The sequence below is a fragment of the Zalophus californianus genome, chromosome 5 (genome assembly GCF_009762305.2).
Source record: "Zalophus californianus isolate mZalCal1 chromosome 5, mZalCal1.pri.v2, whole genome shotgun sequence".
Taxonomy (NCBI): domain Eukaryota; kingdom Metazoa; phylum Chordata; class Mammalia; order Carnivora; family Otariidae; genus Zalophus; species Zalophus californianus.
This window is the reverse complement of record NC_045599.1, coordinates 57220738-57240254: the sequence shown is the minus strand read 5'-3', so window position 1 is coordinate 57240254 and position 19517 is coordinate 57220738. Positions and strand designations below refer to the sequence as shown.

At 48.1% G+C, this 19517-nt stretch overlaps 1 protein-coding gene across 3 annotated transcripts in view; it reads right to left on the bottom strand.

Moving 5' to 3' along the window:
- Nucleotides 1-3488: 3488 nt before the first annotated feature.
- SV2C (synaptic vesicle glycoprotein 2C) overlaps nt 3489-19517 on the bottom strand; it is a 198670-nt gene continuing 182641 nt past the window's right edge. For 2 of the 3 annotated variants that reach the window (XM_027606820.2, XM_027606821.2), the window contains exon 13: nt 9122-9305. In XM_027606820.2, coding sequence (XP_027462621.1) covers nt 9122-9305 — 184 coding nt within the window. Of the gene's footprint in view, nt 9306-19517 lie in introns of all 3 variants that reach the window. The other variant, XM_027606822.2, reaches the window with a different exon arrangement.

Here is a 19517-nt window from a genome sequence, read left to right as displayed (position 1 = left end):
CTTCTAGCCTCTAGAATTGTAACAAAATAAGCCCAAGCCAGTCTGTGGTACTTTGTTAGGGCAGCCCTAGCAAATTAATATAGATAATAATAGCACCTTCGCTGTCTCAGACATCACCGTGCAGGAAAAGATATTCCTTCAAGACTAATGTTGCCTTGTGCTAACATACTGATGGCTGGGAATTTCACATTTGGCATTTTGCAGCCACTGGTCTAGGCCAGGCTTGAGGATGCTTCCCTCAGATCTCACAATGATCCTTGGCGAAACTCATCTGCACCTTCAGCATCTTTTGGTGAGTTCCCATGCTTGCCATAATCCCTGATACTATTAGGTTTTTTTAGCCTGTGGAATCCTCTATTCCTCTTCATGTGAGAGTCTTATCATGAAACAGGAAAGAAAGAAAAAGGGGGCAAATGGTAAATTTTCTTAAGTAATCAATTGGTTCTAAATCAGGTGGGCTGGGGCTGGAGAAAGGCAGAAGACCAATATGGCGTGATGGGCTGGCTAGCTCCGGTCTGGTGGGGAGAAGGGAAAGGGAGAACAAAGTTGCTACAGCAAAAAGAGAGGATCTAACCTTGGAAGAGAGAACCTGGGAAGAAGTGTGAGCAGGCCCCAGGAGAAGGAACAGCCTGCAGAGGGAAGTGAGTGCACAATCTCTAGGGTAGTGCTATCCAACAGAACCTCTGGTGATGATAAAATGTTCTATATCTGTGCTGTCCAATATGGTAGCCACTAGCCCACCATATGTGGCAATTGAGCATCTTGAAATGTGGTTAGCAACCGAATTCTTAACTTAGTTGTAGTTATTTTAAGTGTAACTACAAATAGCTGAGCATGGCAACAGTGTTACATACCATGGTTCTGGAAGCCATGGCCCACCGGTGCTTGCCTACTCAATGGCTACCTTCCTTTACTCTTGCTCATTAAATTGTTTTATTCAGGTAGTCAGAAGCCATGTGTTTTAGAGGAGAGAGAACTCCTTCTGAGCTCTCTAGAGGGAGGGGAATGTTGATCAGTCTAAGCCAGAAATGATAATTACATTCCCCTTGAGAGGGATTGGTTGAGGAATAGGCAAATGATGCAAATCCCGCTAGTGAGATGTAACAGGAAGTCTGCCAAAGGATTCTGAGCATGTTCTCCAAAAAGGGTCCTAAAGAGGGCATAGTCTGTCTTCTGGTTCTTATATTTTTGTGTGAAGATCTGATGCTTCGACTTGCTGGAACTCTCTCATGCCCCTGAGGGGACAGAGGCAAGTCTGCTGAGGATGGCTGATGTGAAAGGTGGAAGGAACCCGGGTCTTCAGTGATGTTGACTAGCTATGTCATAACCAAGCCTGGAATTGTCTTCGTTACATTCCCTTTATTCCTATGGATATTTGAAGCTGGGTGTTCGTGACATGCAGTCAGAGGTATTCCTTTGGGATTAGCAAATCCCTGGCAGGCAGTCTGTGTTTCTGCCTTTGATGGTAGTGCTACAAAACACAGCATTTTTTCTCATCGTTCTTCTCAGACTAACATTCCAAGCAGCCACTATCAGACGAGTGAGTTAATAGGTTAGATAAAAATCTGCTATTCCTGTTCTAGAGCAAAAGAACACAGACATGTGCCCTGCCACCAGCTCCCCCACGAACACTTTCTTCCCAATGGTCCTGGCTAACAATCAGAAAGTGTTCCTGTAACATCAACAATACAATGACCATGATCCCGGCCCACAGAAACAATTCAAATAAGCCCGAATCAAGGCAAACAGGTTTTCTTGATGCCTAAGCATAGAAAGGACAGTTCTTATTTTTAAAGGGTCAATTCATGCTTAGAAGAGAAGTCAGTCACACGGCAATCTTTATTTGAATATAATGGAGCAAAAAATGCTCTTTTATTAATAATCCGATGTACATTAAATATCTTTGCAGCTGTTACATGAATGTTAGGTATCTGGCAAGTAAATGTATGCACACTTCCACATCTGATAGATTTATGCTGTACACGAGTCATCCCACACGGAGCATGCCCGTTCACAAGGATACGCATGGATGTCTTGGGACATTTGTTAAAACATACTTGGTCAAACATTTTGGCAATCGGGAATCAGACACAGAGGAGCATAACAGAAAGATGAGTTCACAACAGGACCAGCTGTAGGGAAGATGGAAACTCCAGAAACCTGAAACAGAATTTATTGGGGTTCACACATGCAGCATGTATATATACAGTACCACTAGGGTAACCAGAACATTCACAGCAGGAGGTCTTACAGAGCAGTGAAAACAGGAAAGGAACAAGACAGAACAAAACAAAACAGCCAAACACCAGAACCAAGGACGGGACCCCTGCCAAGATCTCACTGCAAAGGAGAGCGGATGGTGGGCTTAGCATGTGTCCAAAAACGAGGTTTACCTGAAAGAAAAAAACCTCTCGCAGGACTTTATTTACAGTATCTAGACATCAGTGAAGGACACATGATCTATTCAATATGTTCCCCGGTCAGGTCGAGGATACATAACTACTTTTTAGATGTTATAAAAGCACGTATCAAGAAAGAACATTTCTTTTTTCCTCTGTTTGATTCAGGACATAGATTTGGCACAATAAATGTCTAACAACAGTGGTGGAAGTGAAATTAAGCAAATCCGTCCAGTTCTATCCAGGCAGGCCCGGTGAATGTCAAAGGCAAGGAAGGAGTTTCCTTCTTGGACACCTACTTGGGCGTGGGAGGGGAGACACTTCATAGGTTGAAACGAGCTTATTTTTGTTTGCACAGCACACATTAGTCAATTTACTGCACATTCTCCCCGAAGGAGCAATACCCATAGAAAGTGGCAGGTTCTCCTCACGGTGGGTCCTGTTCTGAGTCAATACAAATGCAGAAAGAAACCCTTCGTGTACTGACGTGAGGCTGACTTGTTGTCTTTCCTTCCCTCGGGCATGTGGGCGATGCTGACCCACAAACCTACAGGACTCAATTTGGTGTGGCCTGGGTCCGTGCAGTGGGAGGCCACACAGCGGTCAGGGCTTTTGGGCTAAGAGTCCACTCGGCAGCCTTGGTAGATTTCCACGGTGTAAATCCTCCCCTCCACGCCCACCAGCTGATTCCAAGCTATGAATGTGACGTCACTGAACGTGGAGTTGGGAAGATGTGTGCACTAGCACAACATTTACAGCATCTCTACCATCCAGAGACCACACGTGTCCATCACCCCAAGGGCATGGATGATGCTAACGTGCGGTAAAATAATTAGAAAGCGATGACTTTTGCATATTTATTATTGTAAGTTTACATAATCTAATTTTTAGTATAATGGCTGTGTTTCCCAACTAGCTCACAAAATGCCCAAAAGGACTAGCTCTGAGGAACGGGTTTGAGTCTGCTCCCGCACATCGCTGGCTTCTGGGGCCCCCGTCCCCGTGAGCAGGCTCCGCCAGTCACTCTACACCCCGGCTTCTAGGGTGGGCTGCTAGGCTGGTGTTAAGCCCTGCAGGAGTCTGAACAGAGGGCCGAGGGCTGCTTTCTCCTCCTCCTAGTTTTGGGCACTCTTGGCTCTAAGGGGAGCCTGACTGGCAGGGTATAGGCAGAGAGTGGGCAGCCTCTGCAATGTCAGCATTTAAGTCAGACTAGGAAGCCCCCAGCCTTTGGCACCGAGCAGAGCCTCTACCTCCCAGGGGTCAATGAATTCCGAGAGCCTTGCTGCGGGCTACCTCGTCTTTCTTTTGGGAGTCCAATGCTAAGGTCTCAGATTTCTGCTCCAGAAATGGGCCTCTCTCGGATCCCATGCCAATGGTGGCCATCTCATCATGCACGGGAGAGAGAAGCAGCCAGAAATCTCTGGTTCAGGGAACTGTGTCAACCCCTACAGTCTGGAGCTTAGACTCCCCGCACCCACTGCCATTCAACACCTTCTTCACCCTTTGGGCCTCCACCAGAGGCACGGATGGGCGCACCCTTCAGTCCCAAGTGTGCCAGGAAAGCTTGGCCTGGCCTCTGTACGCGGCTGGAGTCAAGAGGTGACCAGAGGAGGCAAGGAGGAAGAAGAATAGATGGGAAAGAAAGGAAGTGAGTGTGTACCACCACAGGGAGCTAAGGAGGAGAGGGTTTGTGGGTGAAAGAGGAAATCGGGGCTCCCATAGGGGAGGGGGGTCCACACCAATTACTCTCTCTGCTCTGCTTCCTCTCAGGCCCCAGAGCCCCAAAGGTCCTTGGGGCTTCAAGACACTTTGCAACAGCTCTGCACTGGTTTTGAACTGAAATCCGAAAAGCTCAGGCCACTAACGGCCAGAACCTGTTTTCTGGGGAGCTTATCTGCCGAGGAGAGAGGGGGCAAAGCGTCTCCAGCCTGTCTGCAAAGACAGTGGACGCCAGTCTTCAGAATCAGAAAGGAAACAGCTCTGGAAGCTGAGGCCAGGGGACGGGGCCGCCGCTGAGGCGGGGCGCTGACTCCGCTCTGGGCCAGACTTCCCAGCCCCCACCTCTCCTCTCGGGCCACCACGGAAAGAACTCCGGGACTTTAAAAGCCAGCGTCTCTACGGAGAAGGGGCTATCTTTGCGGCTGCTACCTTTCCTTGAGTAATACCTCAGGGCGACTTCATGCCGAGGCATTCACAGCAACAGCATGTGTGCCTTCCTCTCTCATTTCCCAAGGATTAGTTAGCAGTCCCTCCAAGGAAGGCCGAGAAACTGAGGGGCCTTCTCCTCCCGTCACTAGTCCCAATGCCTGAGTTGTTTCTCGACTGCCCACCGTAGGCTAGGGCTTCTTTTAAATTTGGGAAAACAACATTTGGTGCTTTTAGGGCGGGGGCTTCCATGTGAGACCCCATTACTGCTGTTTTCTCTTTCATGCCCATTTCCTCTGCCTTCACTCAAGTCCTGCAAAGCGTTCACTAGTGGCTTTCAAGCCAGCACAGGGAAGAGCTCCATCAATGTGTACTGCATAATCACATGAAAGGACAAGAGATCAGGCAACGCTCTGGCCCCCTCTTTGCCCCACCCAGCCTCGCCGGCCTTAAACAAGGGCCTAGACGGATCCACGAACTGTATCCTTGTAACTCAGAAGCCTGGGATTACTGAGACCTAGGTATTGTTGGAGAAAGAGCCACGAAAGCTCTGGCAAAGCTGTGTCTGGTGGGCGGGACGCTGCTGATAGGAGGGATGGGGCAAGAGAACGTCACACGCAGAACTGGCACTCCGTACCCGGGACAATGAACGGACGCGCATGGCTAGGGGACAATGAGAATTTTCTTTTGTCTACGTCCTACACACTGCGAGGAAAGCTTTTCTCAAAACATACATTGTTTGGCAGAAACGAAAACCGTAAGAAATGTATAGTTCATCTGAGTGCCCTGGGGTGTAGAGTTCTTTCTGTTGTTGCCACATAACTTGTGTTTCTGTAGCTTTGGTCACTGAACCAAGGTCAGCATGACATGGGGGTTAGAGGAAAACCAAATATACAGCCAGTGTGCACCTTAACAACCAACCACTTGTCTTACTAGGATACCAGGTAAAAGCCAAATTCAGACATTTCCGACTTCAGAGCCTTTAGTGCATTGAACAGATGAAGAAAGAGATAAGGGCCATTTTGATATTAAATCGAAAAGACTGGAGACTGTCATATTCTATTTTGGTTGGCAGAGGGAATCAAAAGGTATGCCCGCGAAGTGACTCTGAAATGATCCCAGGGTTTAGAAAGGCTCCAGTGTGCCCTTCACTGGAACCTTCTCTGCGGTAGCTTGGACTCTCTCTGACACTACATTGCTTTCCCCACCTCTCCCATGATATCTAAAGACATGCAGAGAAGCAGCGAAGCAGGTTTTGGTGCACACCTGCAGTCTGCTTTGGTGAGTAAATTTGTAAATGAAGGTGCCTTTGCCAACTTAGGTGGTATCAAGACTCAGTTTCTGCAGCCCTAGGTCTTCCTATTTCAAGAACAAAAGGGAGAAAAGAGTCGGGACAGCTACAGGACACAGCCTTGGTGACAGCATGGTGACCAGAGAGTCTTCTAACCGTGTCCATGTGGCGGGGTGGGTCCCTTTCCCGAGCAGGCAATGATAACTGTCAAACCAGCACTGAGTGGAGATAATGTTCAGGATCCTAAGAAGCGGGCAGCACACACAACATCGGAACTATGTTTTCTGGCCTATTCCTAGGGGCTTCCCAAACAACCTGCCTACTTGCTAATTTGTCCGTTCCTAGACTAAACCTATTTGGTGCTTGCGAAGATGAGTCCAGCATTAAGGAGGCGGCTAGGGCCCATCTATCTTCTCTCCCAGGGTCACTACTCTGGGTGTAAGGTGATCCCCGGCCTCTGGGTTTGGCATTCTGGATTGATTCCAAAGAGCGAGGAGGACATTTTGGATAGAGAAGGAGTCAGAAATACAGGAGCAAGTGGAACGGTTTCCTAGGCTTCCCTTTTGGCACATACTCTCGTTTTTCTTCTTTTGTGGATGAAATGAGATGCTGGTTGCAGGTCCCGGCGCCGGCAGGCTGCTCCGCGGACAGAGCTGAGCTCCTGCGTAATCGCACGGCTCTATCTTAAGCCAGCTAACCCCACAACAAGCCAGACAGGCCCTGCCACATACTTCGGGAACAACCTGAGCTCTCTCAGAGAAAATCAAGGTGATGGGAACAATGCAAAGGAAGCAGAGAAAACTACGTGGAAGGTGGAAAAGGTGGTGACCAAGAAGGTTTGTGACCACAGACTGTCCAGGAGATTAGAATAGATCCCTCTTGGGCCACCTGGGAGGCTTGGATCAGGTGACGGGAGGGCCAAGAAAGGCCCTTGTGAAGGGAATGTATGGTGTCAGGTCTCACCAAGTGGGGTTCTGCTCATTTAATCTCATTCTGACCCAGCCAATGTTCAAATAAAACTCTGCATCTGCTAAGCTCTGCAGCTTGGGAGCCTTTCTACACATTTAGGGCTACAACAGACACGTGAGACATTTATGATAGTGGACTTGGCTTACTGGACTATCTTAACTTTCAGAAAGTTAAGAAGACTAGAGACAACGACATCCATGCACATTTCTCTTGCTTCTGAATGGGCTGATGAACAAACACATCTTGCTTTGGTAGCTGTGATTGTACATGCTGTGTTCAACTAAAACAGCCCTGCTCGGGTCCCCATATGCGCCTTTTTGAAGAAGATGAACCAAGGGGTAGGTAGGTAGGGAAATGAATCCACGTGGAGGAATAATATACAAGGTACTTTCCCGGGTTGTGTGAATGCTAGCTTTGTTCTCCAGTAATACTACAGAGGCAGAAGTGAGAGGCAGTTCCGTTTCTTTCCCTGCTTTGCTGGCATCAGCCTAAGAGATCTCATCTAGTCTTGTCTGATTCTCCCTCTTCCTGCCACCTTTGCAGCCTGGGGTTGGCGTTTTGCCGATGTTCTGGCCCTGAGCCGACCGCCCCAGGGAACCACCCTCTTCCTGCCAGCCTCCCACACCAGGCTGCCCCCTTCACAGACCTGAATGACTTCAAGGGGCGATCGATTCATGGCGATGTTCATGAAAGAAATGTTTCACAGAGTCAGAACTCTGCACTCTGCAGCTCCAGGGGCACCATTAGGAAGGGGAGAAGGAGGCAGAGGGCCTTCGGGGTCAGGACGGGGCTTTGAAGGGAATGGCTATTGGAAACAAGGGCTCTCCCTTCCCGGGGACCCGGGGCTGCGGCCTGCTGGAAATGCTATAATAAGTAACAAGGATAACCCTTTGACAAGACGGAGTTAAAAACAGGAATACTGTTTTAACATGGGATTTATTCCTGGCTGCTGGTCACTGCTGCAAGTCTATAAGGAGGCTTCAGATTTCAAAGGTGCATAAAAAGGATGAGCCTGGAGGAGGGGCAGGCCTGAGGGGTGAGAAGGTCGCAAAGCCGACAGCCCGTGGGAATGTCCGGCTGACCTCTGTCTTCCAGGTCCAGGAGGATTCCACAGGTAAAGCAAGCAGCCCCAAACCACCTTGTCTGCCAGAGGGCCCCTTGCTTGGACTAAGCCGCTGGGGTTCCACACAGCCGGCAGCCGGGAGCACAGGGCCCAGTGGAAGCTAGAGGAAGAAGACCCACTTCAGCGCTACCAGCTAGAAAGCCCAGCGTCAAGGGCGCGGGGGCGCCGTCCCCCAGAAAGGTGGTGCCCTCGAGGCAGCACTTTGCCTTTCCAAACGCCTCTAGAGGTGGGCTTCTTCCTCATTTGCAGCTTACAACAACGGAGATGACCGACCATCTCTAGACTGAGCACAGTTCGGATGAAGGGCAGAATGAGGCAGGCAGACCCAGGGTTCGGAAAGCGGCTCTCTTGCTCGGAACCTGCTCCCTGGCAAGATCAAGGGTAGCTGGGGTGGGGGTGGGGAGGAGACGGGGGTAAACGGAGGCAGAAGCCTGTCTCTGATCTCTGATCTTCTAACATTCTGGCCCCCAGGCCAGCATCACAGATACCAGCACGACTCCCTCCTCAGATTTTTCAGGACTGGAACTGGGCAGAAATCTGGCGTGTGCCGCTCGCTCAGATCTTTGCTGCTCAGGGCATGGCCTTTATCTGTCTTGTCAGCAAAGCCACCTTCTCTGTCAGGCCTCAAAAGAGCCCCACCCAGCTCCGTTTGGTGCCACATGGTTTTCTTTGAAAGGCCCTGCTGTAACAGCAAGAATTAAGCTGGGTGTCCTTTTCTAAGTAAACAGGAAATATCACTCTGTTTGAAAAAAAAAAAAAGAAGAAGAAGAATCCCTCTCCTCAGCACAAATGCAATAATATGCCAACTTATATTTCCCATGAATGTGAAATCAGAGGCAGGATCTATTTCTTAGGGCAGCATAGGCTCCTCAACCTTCAGGGAGCGGGATCTCAGGGAGGCCCGGCTGCCGAGGACACTTCAACAACGCTTCCGCTGACTGACTGTTGGGAGCTGGGAGGAGCCCAGTTCGGAAGGGGAACAAGGCCTGAAAAACACTGCACACTCACATCTAAGGGGCAGGATGGTATGCATCTACATTTCAGTCACGGCAAGAGTTAGTGTTCTGCTATTTTACCACCTTTTGAGATCTGAAAAAAAAAAAACAAACAAACAAACTGAAGCCTTGAGTCAGTCCGGAGGGTCGACACAGGGCAGGAGAAAGAAATGCAGTATTACGGACGGCTTGTTCCCCATCACATCAGGACTTGGGTTCGTGTGTCGGGCAGGCGCAAGCCCACCAGTCCCCCACACACCAGCACGGTGGAGGCCAGCAGAATGGGGATCGATTTGGTGAAGCTGACCAGGGAGCCGAATATTAAGTTTCCAAGGACGGCCGCTGCTTTGCACAGGGCATTCAAGAAGCCAAAGCCTGTCGCCCTGTAAGGGGAAGAGACACAAGACAAGGTTGACAAAGTGACTTCCCAGATGCAACCTTAGACACACATGTCCTTAGGGACCGCCAGGAAGAGTTTTGTATCTCATTAAGGCAAGTGATGGAATGCTTGCTAGCCCATCCAGAGGTAGAGAACCTCAGCTCTTGGCACCGGTCCTTCAGCCCTCTGCTGATTTTCTGCTCACCTTGACTAATTCTTATTCTGCCCAGAAGTTCCACTTTATCGTGAACAGAAAGAAAAAGGAATTTCGGGGCAAAAAGTCTCTTCTCTCTTCCAGAGTTAAATTAAAATACAGGACCATATATTTCTTAAGATTTTTTTTCCCCTCCCTCTTTCCTCATAGCTCCGTTAACGTGTGAGGTTTTAAATAACTAAAACCATGGAATTATCAGACAAAATCAGGGATGTCTGGCTTGTATTCCTCATCTTTCGGGTGCCGTAGAGGTGAATTATCGTGCTCCCTCCACACATGTTTTGGTAGCAGGCAGACACCGAATGCTGAGCGGGGTGGCCACCAATGAGCTAACAGCACTTCCTCCATCCTCATCAGAGTTCTGTGTGGAAAATCACGTCCAGGAAAATATTACTGGAGAGAATCCGATGGTCGGCCTAGAGAAGATCTTGCTCATTCTGCTGGTATTTGAGTGTGATTTTACTCTAGGAAACTTAATTTCGCTCATGAGGGTACTGACATCCCTGACATCATGACATACTATGAACGTCCTCGGCCTCTATGTCAGTTCACTTTCTTGTCCGTCACCGGATACATCTGGGTGTTCAAGGCAAATCGAATGCAAGATCATTGTTGGACACCTTTTTGCCCCTCCAGAGGGAAGTGCATTTTATACGCTGTCAAGTGTAGCATCCAGTACACCTCTTTCTTTGATTTGTAAACAGGTAAGTGTGGGCTTTCCTTCGGCCAGTCACAACTACTCATCACTCTCTGAGCTATTCCTAGTGCCATTTTCTACAGAGTGTAGATATTCATTGTGGTTATTATCCACCTGCCCCCCCTTCCCACACCACAGAGAGGAATACGCTGCATTCCTACAGAACTCAGCCTGTGACTTTGTCCAGGGCCAGTGACTTCACTGGTCAGTACAGACCTAAAAAGAGGTAGCAAGCGCCAACTTTCTGTCTGGCCAAGACACCTGGAAGGTAGAGTAGGCAGACCTTGGCCGTGTGGCAAAACTGCCAACTGTGTGGAATGTGGAAGGGGTGTAACAGAATCTCTGCCAGAAAAACAGGAACTTCTTGAGAAGAGAGTAAGCTAATTTTATATGCTTCTTCTTTTTGGTTTGTTTTTAAATAAAGAGACTAGTAATAGCAACGACCACTAGAAAGGTAAGATTTAATGTACTGATAACTATTTTCAAATGAAATTGCTGGAGGCTACCTGCTGGGTACTGCAGAGGACTTCAGTAGAATGACATCATCATCCACCACTTCCCCCACCTCCAAGGAGATGCCATGAGGCTGAACTCCTTGTTTGTTCAGTGACACTTTTTCGAGCAGTTTTAGGTTTTCAAAAAAAACTGAGTAAAAAGCAAAGACAGTTCCCACATAAATCTTCACCCCGCACCCCTACTTTTAACATCTCAGTGTGGTACACAGGTTTATAATTGATGGACCCAATATTAGTACATTGTTATTAACTCAAATCCATAGTTTAAGTCAGCGTTCATTCTGTGTTTTGTATTCTGTGGGCTTTGAAAAATGTATAAGGCCACGTGTCCACCATTACAGTATCATACAGAGTCATAGTTTCACTGCCCGAAAATCCCCTGTGCTCCCTCTATTTATTCCTCCTCGTTCCCCAGTAACTCTGGCCACCACTGATCTTTTTACTGTCTCTAAATCTGCCTTTTCCAGAATGTCAGATAGTTGGAGTCCTACAGTAGGTAGCCTTTCAGACTGACCTCCTTCGCTTTTTTTAAACCACATTTTAGTTTCTAGATTCTAGGCTCATAAATTACCAAATACATCTTCTGGTAGTAAGATAAACTGTATCGGTCTGGGAAAAATGGCTAGTGTGTATGGTGCTGATAAGAGGAAAACATTCTTCCGAAGGAAGAAGTCTCTCGATGCTGAAACTGCAGAATGACCCAAACAGAGTTTACAGCTGGGTTAAAATAACTGTATTTTCCCAAGCCGTAACTCTGAACAGGGTATAAAATATGGGTGGCTATCTCCTTACGGTATGTACAACTTCCTGAGATTTCTGGACAGCGCTGAAGAGACACGCATCGGGAGCATCTGGTATCTGAAGCTTAAAAAAAAAAAAAAAAAAACCCAAAAAACGAAAATGACCAAATCTTTATATTCCATGACTCTCCATCTTCATTTATTGAACAGAGACAGTTCCTCACACGAAAATCTGGTATGGATCCAAAGCATATAGCCTCCTTAAATTAGCACTGGCATTTGAGAAAATGTGATTGTCCTTTCCTTGGATAAGTAAATTCTTTTTTCAAATACTTGTGAGCTGGAGGGTTGATTTCCCATGCATCAGACACACAGCTGTGTTACCAAAATCATTCTCGAAGTAGCTCTCCCTTGCTGGTTGTCTGTTTATAAAGTAAATAAGCTTTCAGTTCATTACTCCCTTGCTCTTACTTAAAAGCAAGCCATGAACTTCTACAGACACACAAAGTGCAAGTTACTTCATGCTCATTAAGTCCTCTGAGGGTGGGGAGCTGAGAGTTTGCAGAGCTCAGCATTTGACTCGCTGACCTCTCAACAGCAGGACAAGCTCCTGAATTTTTTTCAGACCAAAGATGTTCCGTGCCTTCTCTTAACCAGCAAGTACCAGGGAGAAAGAATGAACTGATCTACGATCTTTCTATAAACTCCATCCCTTTTCCCCTACCTCTCCAGCCAGAATCCTTTGTTTTCAATTCTTGCTCAACCTACTTAAATCTTTTACATGGAAATTCTTTCCCCAAACAGTACCCTGGGAGCCCGGCAGCCCCGTTCCACATTTTATCACGGTGGCCCTGTCCTGCACCGTTCACTCCTTCTGAGAGCCCCGTGCTAGTGCAGGGAGCTGGCTCACTGCAGTGCTCCGGCTCCGCTGCCGGGGGTGTGGCCGCCAGAGCATCCCTCGGCGGGCCGCGGCTTCTCCAGGGCCTTCCCAGTGGAGTGGGCTCCAGGGCATTTGTATCATTTTTCGCTTTGGTTAGAGGCTGGGAAAAGGAAACCACTGGCACCATTCTGGACAGGGTGAGGAAAGTTTTGCCCTCACATTTAGACTCTTTCTTAAATTTCGTTTTTTTGACTTCAATGCAGGATCAGCAGTGGCTTTTACGGGGCTCCTGGGAAGAAGCAAGGGATGCTGAATAATAGTAACAGGCAGGCCGTGCCTGGCACATGGCAGGCGCCATGCCAGTGTGAGCCATGGTTTCAAACGCTGACTGAAGGATCCGTCCCATTGACTGCTGAAATCAGGAAAACAAATTAAATGTTCATTTTGGGAAAAGGCCTGAAATGGGGTAGATCCAGACTCAGCTCATGGAATTTACCTTTTAAGGGGTAAAAGGGAAGCATTCTCTTTGCTTAACTGAAACTTTTGGAAAGAACTTTTCCTGGATGACTCAGTCAAATCATTGGTAGAAGTTAAAAAAGGAAGGACGCCTGGGTGGCTCAGTCATTAAGCGTCTGCCTTTGGCTCAGGTCATGGTCCCAGGGTCCTGGGATCGAGCCCCGCGTCGGGCTCCCTGCTCGGCGGGGAGCCTGCTTCTCCCTCTGCCACTCCCCCTGCTTGTGTTCCCTCTCTCGCTGTGTCTCTCTCTGTCAAATAAATAAATAAAGTCTTAAAAAAAGAAAAAAGAAGTTAAAAAAGGAATACTAAGGACTCAGCAAGGGGCATTTTGGAAAGTAGAGGCAGTCCTTAAATCAGTAATATCATAACCCTGTCTCATCTGCAGGGGAGATGTTCCAACACCCCCAGTGGATGCCTGAAACTAGAGATAGGACCGAACCCTATATATACTGTGTTTTTCCCACATACACTTACTTATGATAAAGTTTACTTTCTAAATTAGGCTCAGTCAGATTAACAATCACTAACAATAAAGTAGAACAATTATAACAACATAATAAAAGTTAGGTGAGTGTGGTCTCTCTCTCAAAATATATTATCCTGGGCTCACTTTTTTTTTTTTTTTTTTTTTTTAAGCATTTAAGTAATCTCTACACCCAACGTGGGGCCGGAACTCACGACCCAGCCGTGAGATTAAGAGTCCCAGGTTCCACCGACTGAGCCAGCCAGGCGCCCCTGTCCTCACTCACTCTTCTCGTGATGACCTAAGACAAGGAAATGCAGACAGGAGGTGAGCGACGCAGGCACTGGGACGTGCTATTAGGCTACCACTGACCTTCTAGCACTGTGTCAGGAGGAGGCTCATCTGCTTCCAGACCAGAGGGACATGAGTCACCAAAACTGCATAAAGGGAAACCTCCGATAAGGAGGAACTACTTTACACTGTGCTCTAGGGATTCACCCAGAAGTTGGCTCTTGAAAGCACAAAACGAATTTCATTTTTTCTCATGAAAACAGCATTACAAACGATGGCACGTTTCCCAGGTTTATCTAAAAAAGCTATTTCACCACTGGATCCATCCAAGCGACTGGACTGCCATGCTAAGAGCACTAGAAACCCCTTGAATATTTGTCTACGAAGCAAAATGGTCCTTAATATAGTCCTAATTTACACATTCTTCTGTGAATTTATTCATTTAATGATCATTCATTAAGCTTTATGTGCCACGCACTACACTGGGCACCAGGGAGCCCGAAATTAATAAAACAAAGTCCCCTTTTGTATTAAGACAGATGCAAAAGGATCATGATAACACAACATGCTAAGGACAGTAATACAGCCAGCCACAGGGTACAATGGGGGTGCGCAGGATGGGAGCTGATCTCAGGGTGGGGGTGCGGCACTGAGGGAAGACTTCTCAGAGGGGATGGAGGCGAAGAAAATTCATCTTGAAGGAGCAGAAACTCACCAGGTGAAGGATGGAATGTGGACAAAGGTGTTCTCTGACTCTCAAAACACCCTCATATCTCTCTAACTTATCTCTGTGGTACCCCACTCAGTCTTAGACACCCCCACAAAGGCCCCTTGAGCGCCAAATGGCCCGCCTTCCCCCAGGCCCCAGACGAGTGTCCCACATCCTCAGCTGTTTCAATGTGGAGTCAGAAGAGTAATCTGGTGGAAGTCGGGTGCATGGCCCTGTATGACCACAGTCTCGCCCAGGGGTGCTCAGAGCTGGGTGCACACCATCACCTGTGGAGCTGTTACAACATGGTGCCGTGAGACACCAATGCCCAGGGCCATGCCCGCAGCCATTCTGACCTTACTGCTCAGCTGGGAGCCCAGGCACAGGTGGTTTTTGGAAGTCTTGTGTGAATCTAAGGCGTGTCCAGGGCTGACGACCCTAGATTCATCCAGAGATAACTGCATTCTTCAATTGATCTGGATTTACTATTATATGCCAAAAGGAGATTACAAAAGCAAAACACCTACTCCACCCCTCCAAAAAATGGTTTTCACTTCTGAATTCCCCTTAGTGTGCTTCCAATCATATCCGTGCTTTTTACGAATCACAGGATTTATACAATTTTGCTTCTGCTTTCCCCCCAATCATTAATAAAACCATCCCATGTTGTTTATGTTTCTAAAATGAAATGATGGGGCTTATAACCATCATTTCTGTAACCATACCACTGGGACAATTAGGAGTTTCCCAAACTGGGGGAACATGAATGCTATTGCAATACACACCTTCACACGCAAGACCTCCTTCGCTTGGATGTGTTCATTAGGAAATATCAGGCAGCGTAACCCAGGCGAGGGAAAATGTTTATGATGTGGTTGGGACGGGGGGAGACTGTGGCCCCCCAGGAGAGGAATCCAAGGCAAAGGCTTCATCCAACCTCTTCTCTTCCCCGTCCCTGCTCCAGCTCTCTTATTTACACTGCTTTTCACAGTTTATTTCTCCCAGAGGCACTCTGTTTCTCATGCAAACTGAATCATTTCTTTTCTTCAATTCCTATGCAGCCACTGTGCAGGCTGGGCTCTGGGCAGCCATGACGGTTCCCCTGCTGAAGGAGGTCCTCCTTCCTGCTCCCCCACTAAGGCCTGGCTTGTACCAATCTCAGGGCTCTCCTGTCTGGATTCAGCCTGATTGGGGGGCAGGATTGTAGAGTTTTTCCACTCATTCATCACTGCCCCTTTAGGACAGGCACAAGATACTTGTGGAATTTCCTGACATCTTCAAAATATGTTGGAAGTAGCTTTCTGTAAAGGGCATTAGTCAGGCCACGTTTGTTTGCTGACTCCAGCCTTACCCTCTTGCTTGTTCAGAGGATAGAACTCTAATTTCACATTCTTAAGTCAGAAAAAACTGAATTCAATTACTTTCTTGAGCTTCAAAGAAAGAGAAAGTTTGTCTCATCCAAGTAAGTAGTGTGTATGTGCGTGGTCTGTGTGTGTCCTCCTTAACCCGGGAAGACGGCATCCTATACCACTGTAAGCAGGTCTTGCCCTACATACAAAGCGAAGAAGGACTTACCTATGGTTTGCGAGCCAAGAGGACTCCCTGGGCCCAAGGTAGCCCTCCATCTCCCTCCCATCCCCATCACCATCAAGGGTCTCCCTAGTGCCTGTGCTGTTGATATGCCAATATTCATGGTCAGGCCCTAATGGAAGTCTTTATGTCTTCCCCGGTAGCTGATGAAGCTAGGTGGGAAGTGGGTGAGTTCCCCGGGCCAGAGTAGATAGTGATGGGAGGACAGCAAGCACCGGGAGGCAACTTGGAGTTCATCTAAGGCCAGGATTTGTGAACATGACTGTAGATCCCAATTCCCAGGTAAGCTTCTTAGAAGCCAGTTCCCAGAGTTCCACCCCAGAGCAGCTAGGAGAGGGGTAAGTAAGTCTGTGCTTGGGAGCAGCACCGCGGAGCCTCAGTGACCCAGGGCAAGTTTCTTCCCCTCTCTGTGCCTCATTTTCCGCTCTAGAAAATAGAGTAAGTCTCCTTACTCTTGTAGGCTTGCAGTGACGATCACATATGGCGTAAACGAGATGACCTAAATCCTCGGCACTGAGCCTGACATACCTCCATTTTGCAGATGAGGAAACCAAGCTCCAGAAAGGCTAAAGGACTGATCTAAGCTATTTTCTGGCAGCGCCAGGCCTCCTCCCCACTACTGATGGAGGAAGGCAAAGAGAGGAGGAGAAAGGGTTTCCAGTAGGCAGTGCTGTGTGGGCCAAGGGGGAGCTGGCTGCTGAAGCAGCGGGAGGTCACAGGCTCTGGACTGCAAAAGTGGACAGGGGTGCAGCAGGCAGCCAGAGGGAGGGAAGAGGACTAGCCCTCACTCACGAAAGGCCTAACCAGTTTACCTGGATGGGGGAGGAGCGGTGGGGTGCGGGATTCCACCTGCGAAGGGAAACCACAGCCCATCGCCAGGTGAATTTTAAAAAAGCATCCCCTTCCCTTCCCTTCCTTTCCCCTCCTCCCATTCACCTAGAGCTATGCTAATACATAAGGAAAACAAAGTCCTGCCCTGAAGGAGCTCACATTGTAGTGGGTAATAGACAGTAAACAAACTCACCCCTTAACATGCTATCATCACGTGTCCTGGTGGCAATTTGCTTTAAAAGTACTTCAGTACAAAGAGGAGTTAAGTTGTTCTGTGCTCTGGAATTTAAATCATGTTAACCAGGAATCAATAGGCCAGAGATAGATATTTAGGGCTTTACACATCATTTTAGCAATCTGCATGAGAAAGTTGTTAATGCAACGCAGAGACAATGTTTCACTGGTGATAAGAGTGGTTGGTATGTAGTTGACTGGAAAGAATGTTCTGCCCTTAGCACCATGGGATGAGCAAGCATCCTCCAAGCCCAGTAGCCTCAAACTGGTGGAATGGTACCCTTGGCTGAGACTCCAGATTCTAGAGCCCACTGGTCCTGCTCCCTAACACTTAAAGGCCTGACCAAGCCCAGGGTTGATGGTCCTGCTGTCGGCATGTCATCAAGGTCCCATAGCTCTTTCCTGTAAGGGCTTGTTCAGCAGAGAGACGGACTTCCCTGGAGTCAAGAACAGGCTGTAGGAACGGCTTTCTTGTGCCCGTTTGCACGTTTGGTAGGATTTGCCGCCATTGTAATACACCACCTGGGAGAGAGGCGGGCGGTGAAGGACACGTCTACTTCCTACCCCTCACACTCCACTTCTCACTGCCAGAGACGAAAAGGGTCTGACATTGCCTGAATCAGGCCAAAATGACTCAGGTCACATACATATATAATACAATGACAAGGTCTATAAAGATAGAAATGATAGAAAAAAATACTTCATCTCAAGATTGTCAAAAAAAATTAAGTGTGGTCTTTAACTTCATAACCACGGATGCAGCGTGTCGTCATTTTGTCTCTTAAACGAATGAGGCACAGTTTTGCTGAGTGGTCTCGCTGAGGTCACACAGCTGGTCAGTACGAGATCCAGGGTAGAAGACCTTCAGGATCGAGCATGGGGAGGGGCTTCGGGTGGCTAATTCTGGGCAGATGCTTTGGGTTAGCTCATGGAAGAAAAGGACCTTCCCATGGCACCGGGTGACAGCAGCGGCTGGCTGCCCAGGATGAGCAGGGAGTAGCAGGTGGGAACAATCACAGGTTGACTTTCAAATGCTTTCTGAGGTCATGTGTGAAACTGTGAATGTGTAAGGGGGAAGAAGGGGGGGGGGGTCGGTGGCCAGAGAAAGGCAGGAGCACATTGCTGGACGAGTACCTGGGACACAGGCCTGCTGGCGTGGGGACAGCTTGGGTTTCACCATTTACAAGGTGGGAGCTCCTCGCCCTGAGCTCCATGGAGAAGGGGTCAAAGTGGCCACTGGGTCATAAGGACACAGGAAGTGTCCCGCAGTGGAACTCTGTCACTCCCACAGGGTGGCAGTGGGAAGTCACTGGCTGGACACGGAACGACAGCAAGGCAGAACTGAGAACCCAAATGACCCCGTGCATGAGTCTCTTACATCAGGTGGCTACGTTTAGGATTTTCAGGTGGTCTAAAACCTTGACTGAGGAGGAGAGAAAAGGCAAGGAGCTAAAGAATGGGGTTAACGAATACTAGGTAAATCCAGGTCAACCTATCATTACACATTGTCTCCTCTTTGAAGATTCAAAGAGATGAGGGAAAAGTTATGATATTTCTCATAGTTAGAATACAGGGGATGGAGTCCAACCAGCCTGACTAAACCCAATAAATGGACTGTATCTTGTGTTTGGCATCTCCCAGTCCAAAGAGGACTGAGACAGTTTAGATGGTGGCAGCACCTGGGTGTGGAGAAACGATGGAAAAGGAAACTCCCCTGGACCAACGTGTTCCATGGGTAAGGTGCCCCCTTTTAGATTTCTGGCAAGCTGGGAAAATCTGTTCTATCTCTGGTACAGTGCTGCAGTCATATTTCTCATCTACGAGAATAATCTCATATCTTATCAGTTGCCCATTGTTTACATTACAGATAATAGGTTCCCTGCTTATTTTTGACACAAGACAGGGGCTGATGTGTGTAGGGATAATTAGAAACTCTCAAAATACTATACAATGATTTGTATATTCAATAATGCTCACACTTCAAAGATCTACCGTTCTGCTCTGCTCTCCATTTCTTCCCTTACGATGCTTCTCAAAGATGTCCTGTCTTCCCAGCCTCACGGACACATACTCAACTTTGTTTGCTTTTTCCATCATCCCCAGATCCTGGCATAAATCAGTACTACTCTCTCCTTCAAGGCCACACCTCAGAATTTGGAGTCAGAGGAAGAAGCGTCCCGCGTGGACCACTGAGTCCCAATCACTGTGGTCCCTCGGGGACACTGGGAACCCGGCCTCCACAAGGATCCCCAGCTGTCGGTGCAGAGTTGGGACGAAGAGGGAGGATCAAATGGAGGTGGCCGGCCAGGGTGAGCACTGGATGAGCGTTTTTGGTTCTCTACTCTCCTGGCCTGAGTTTCTGGATTTCTACTATTACGGGCTGTGCTGACTCTGGATCTTCATACCTTGATGGATTTACCCCGACTCGACCCTTTGCCTTTTCAGACACATCATTCTTCTGTAGGTCTCTGTTTGTTTCCTTTTGCCTTCAACTACCTGCCAGGCCACTCTAACCCTACTGCCTGGTCTCCACATA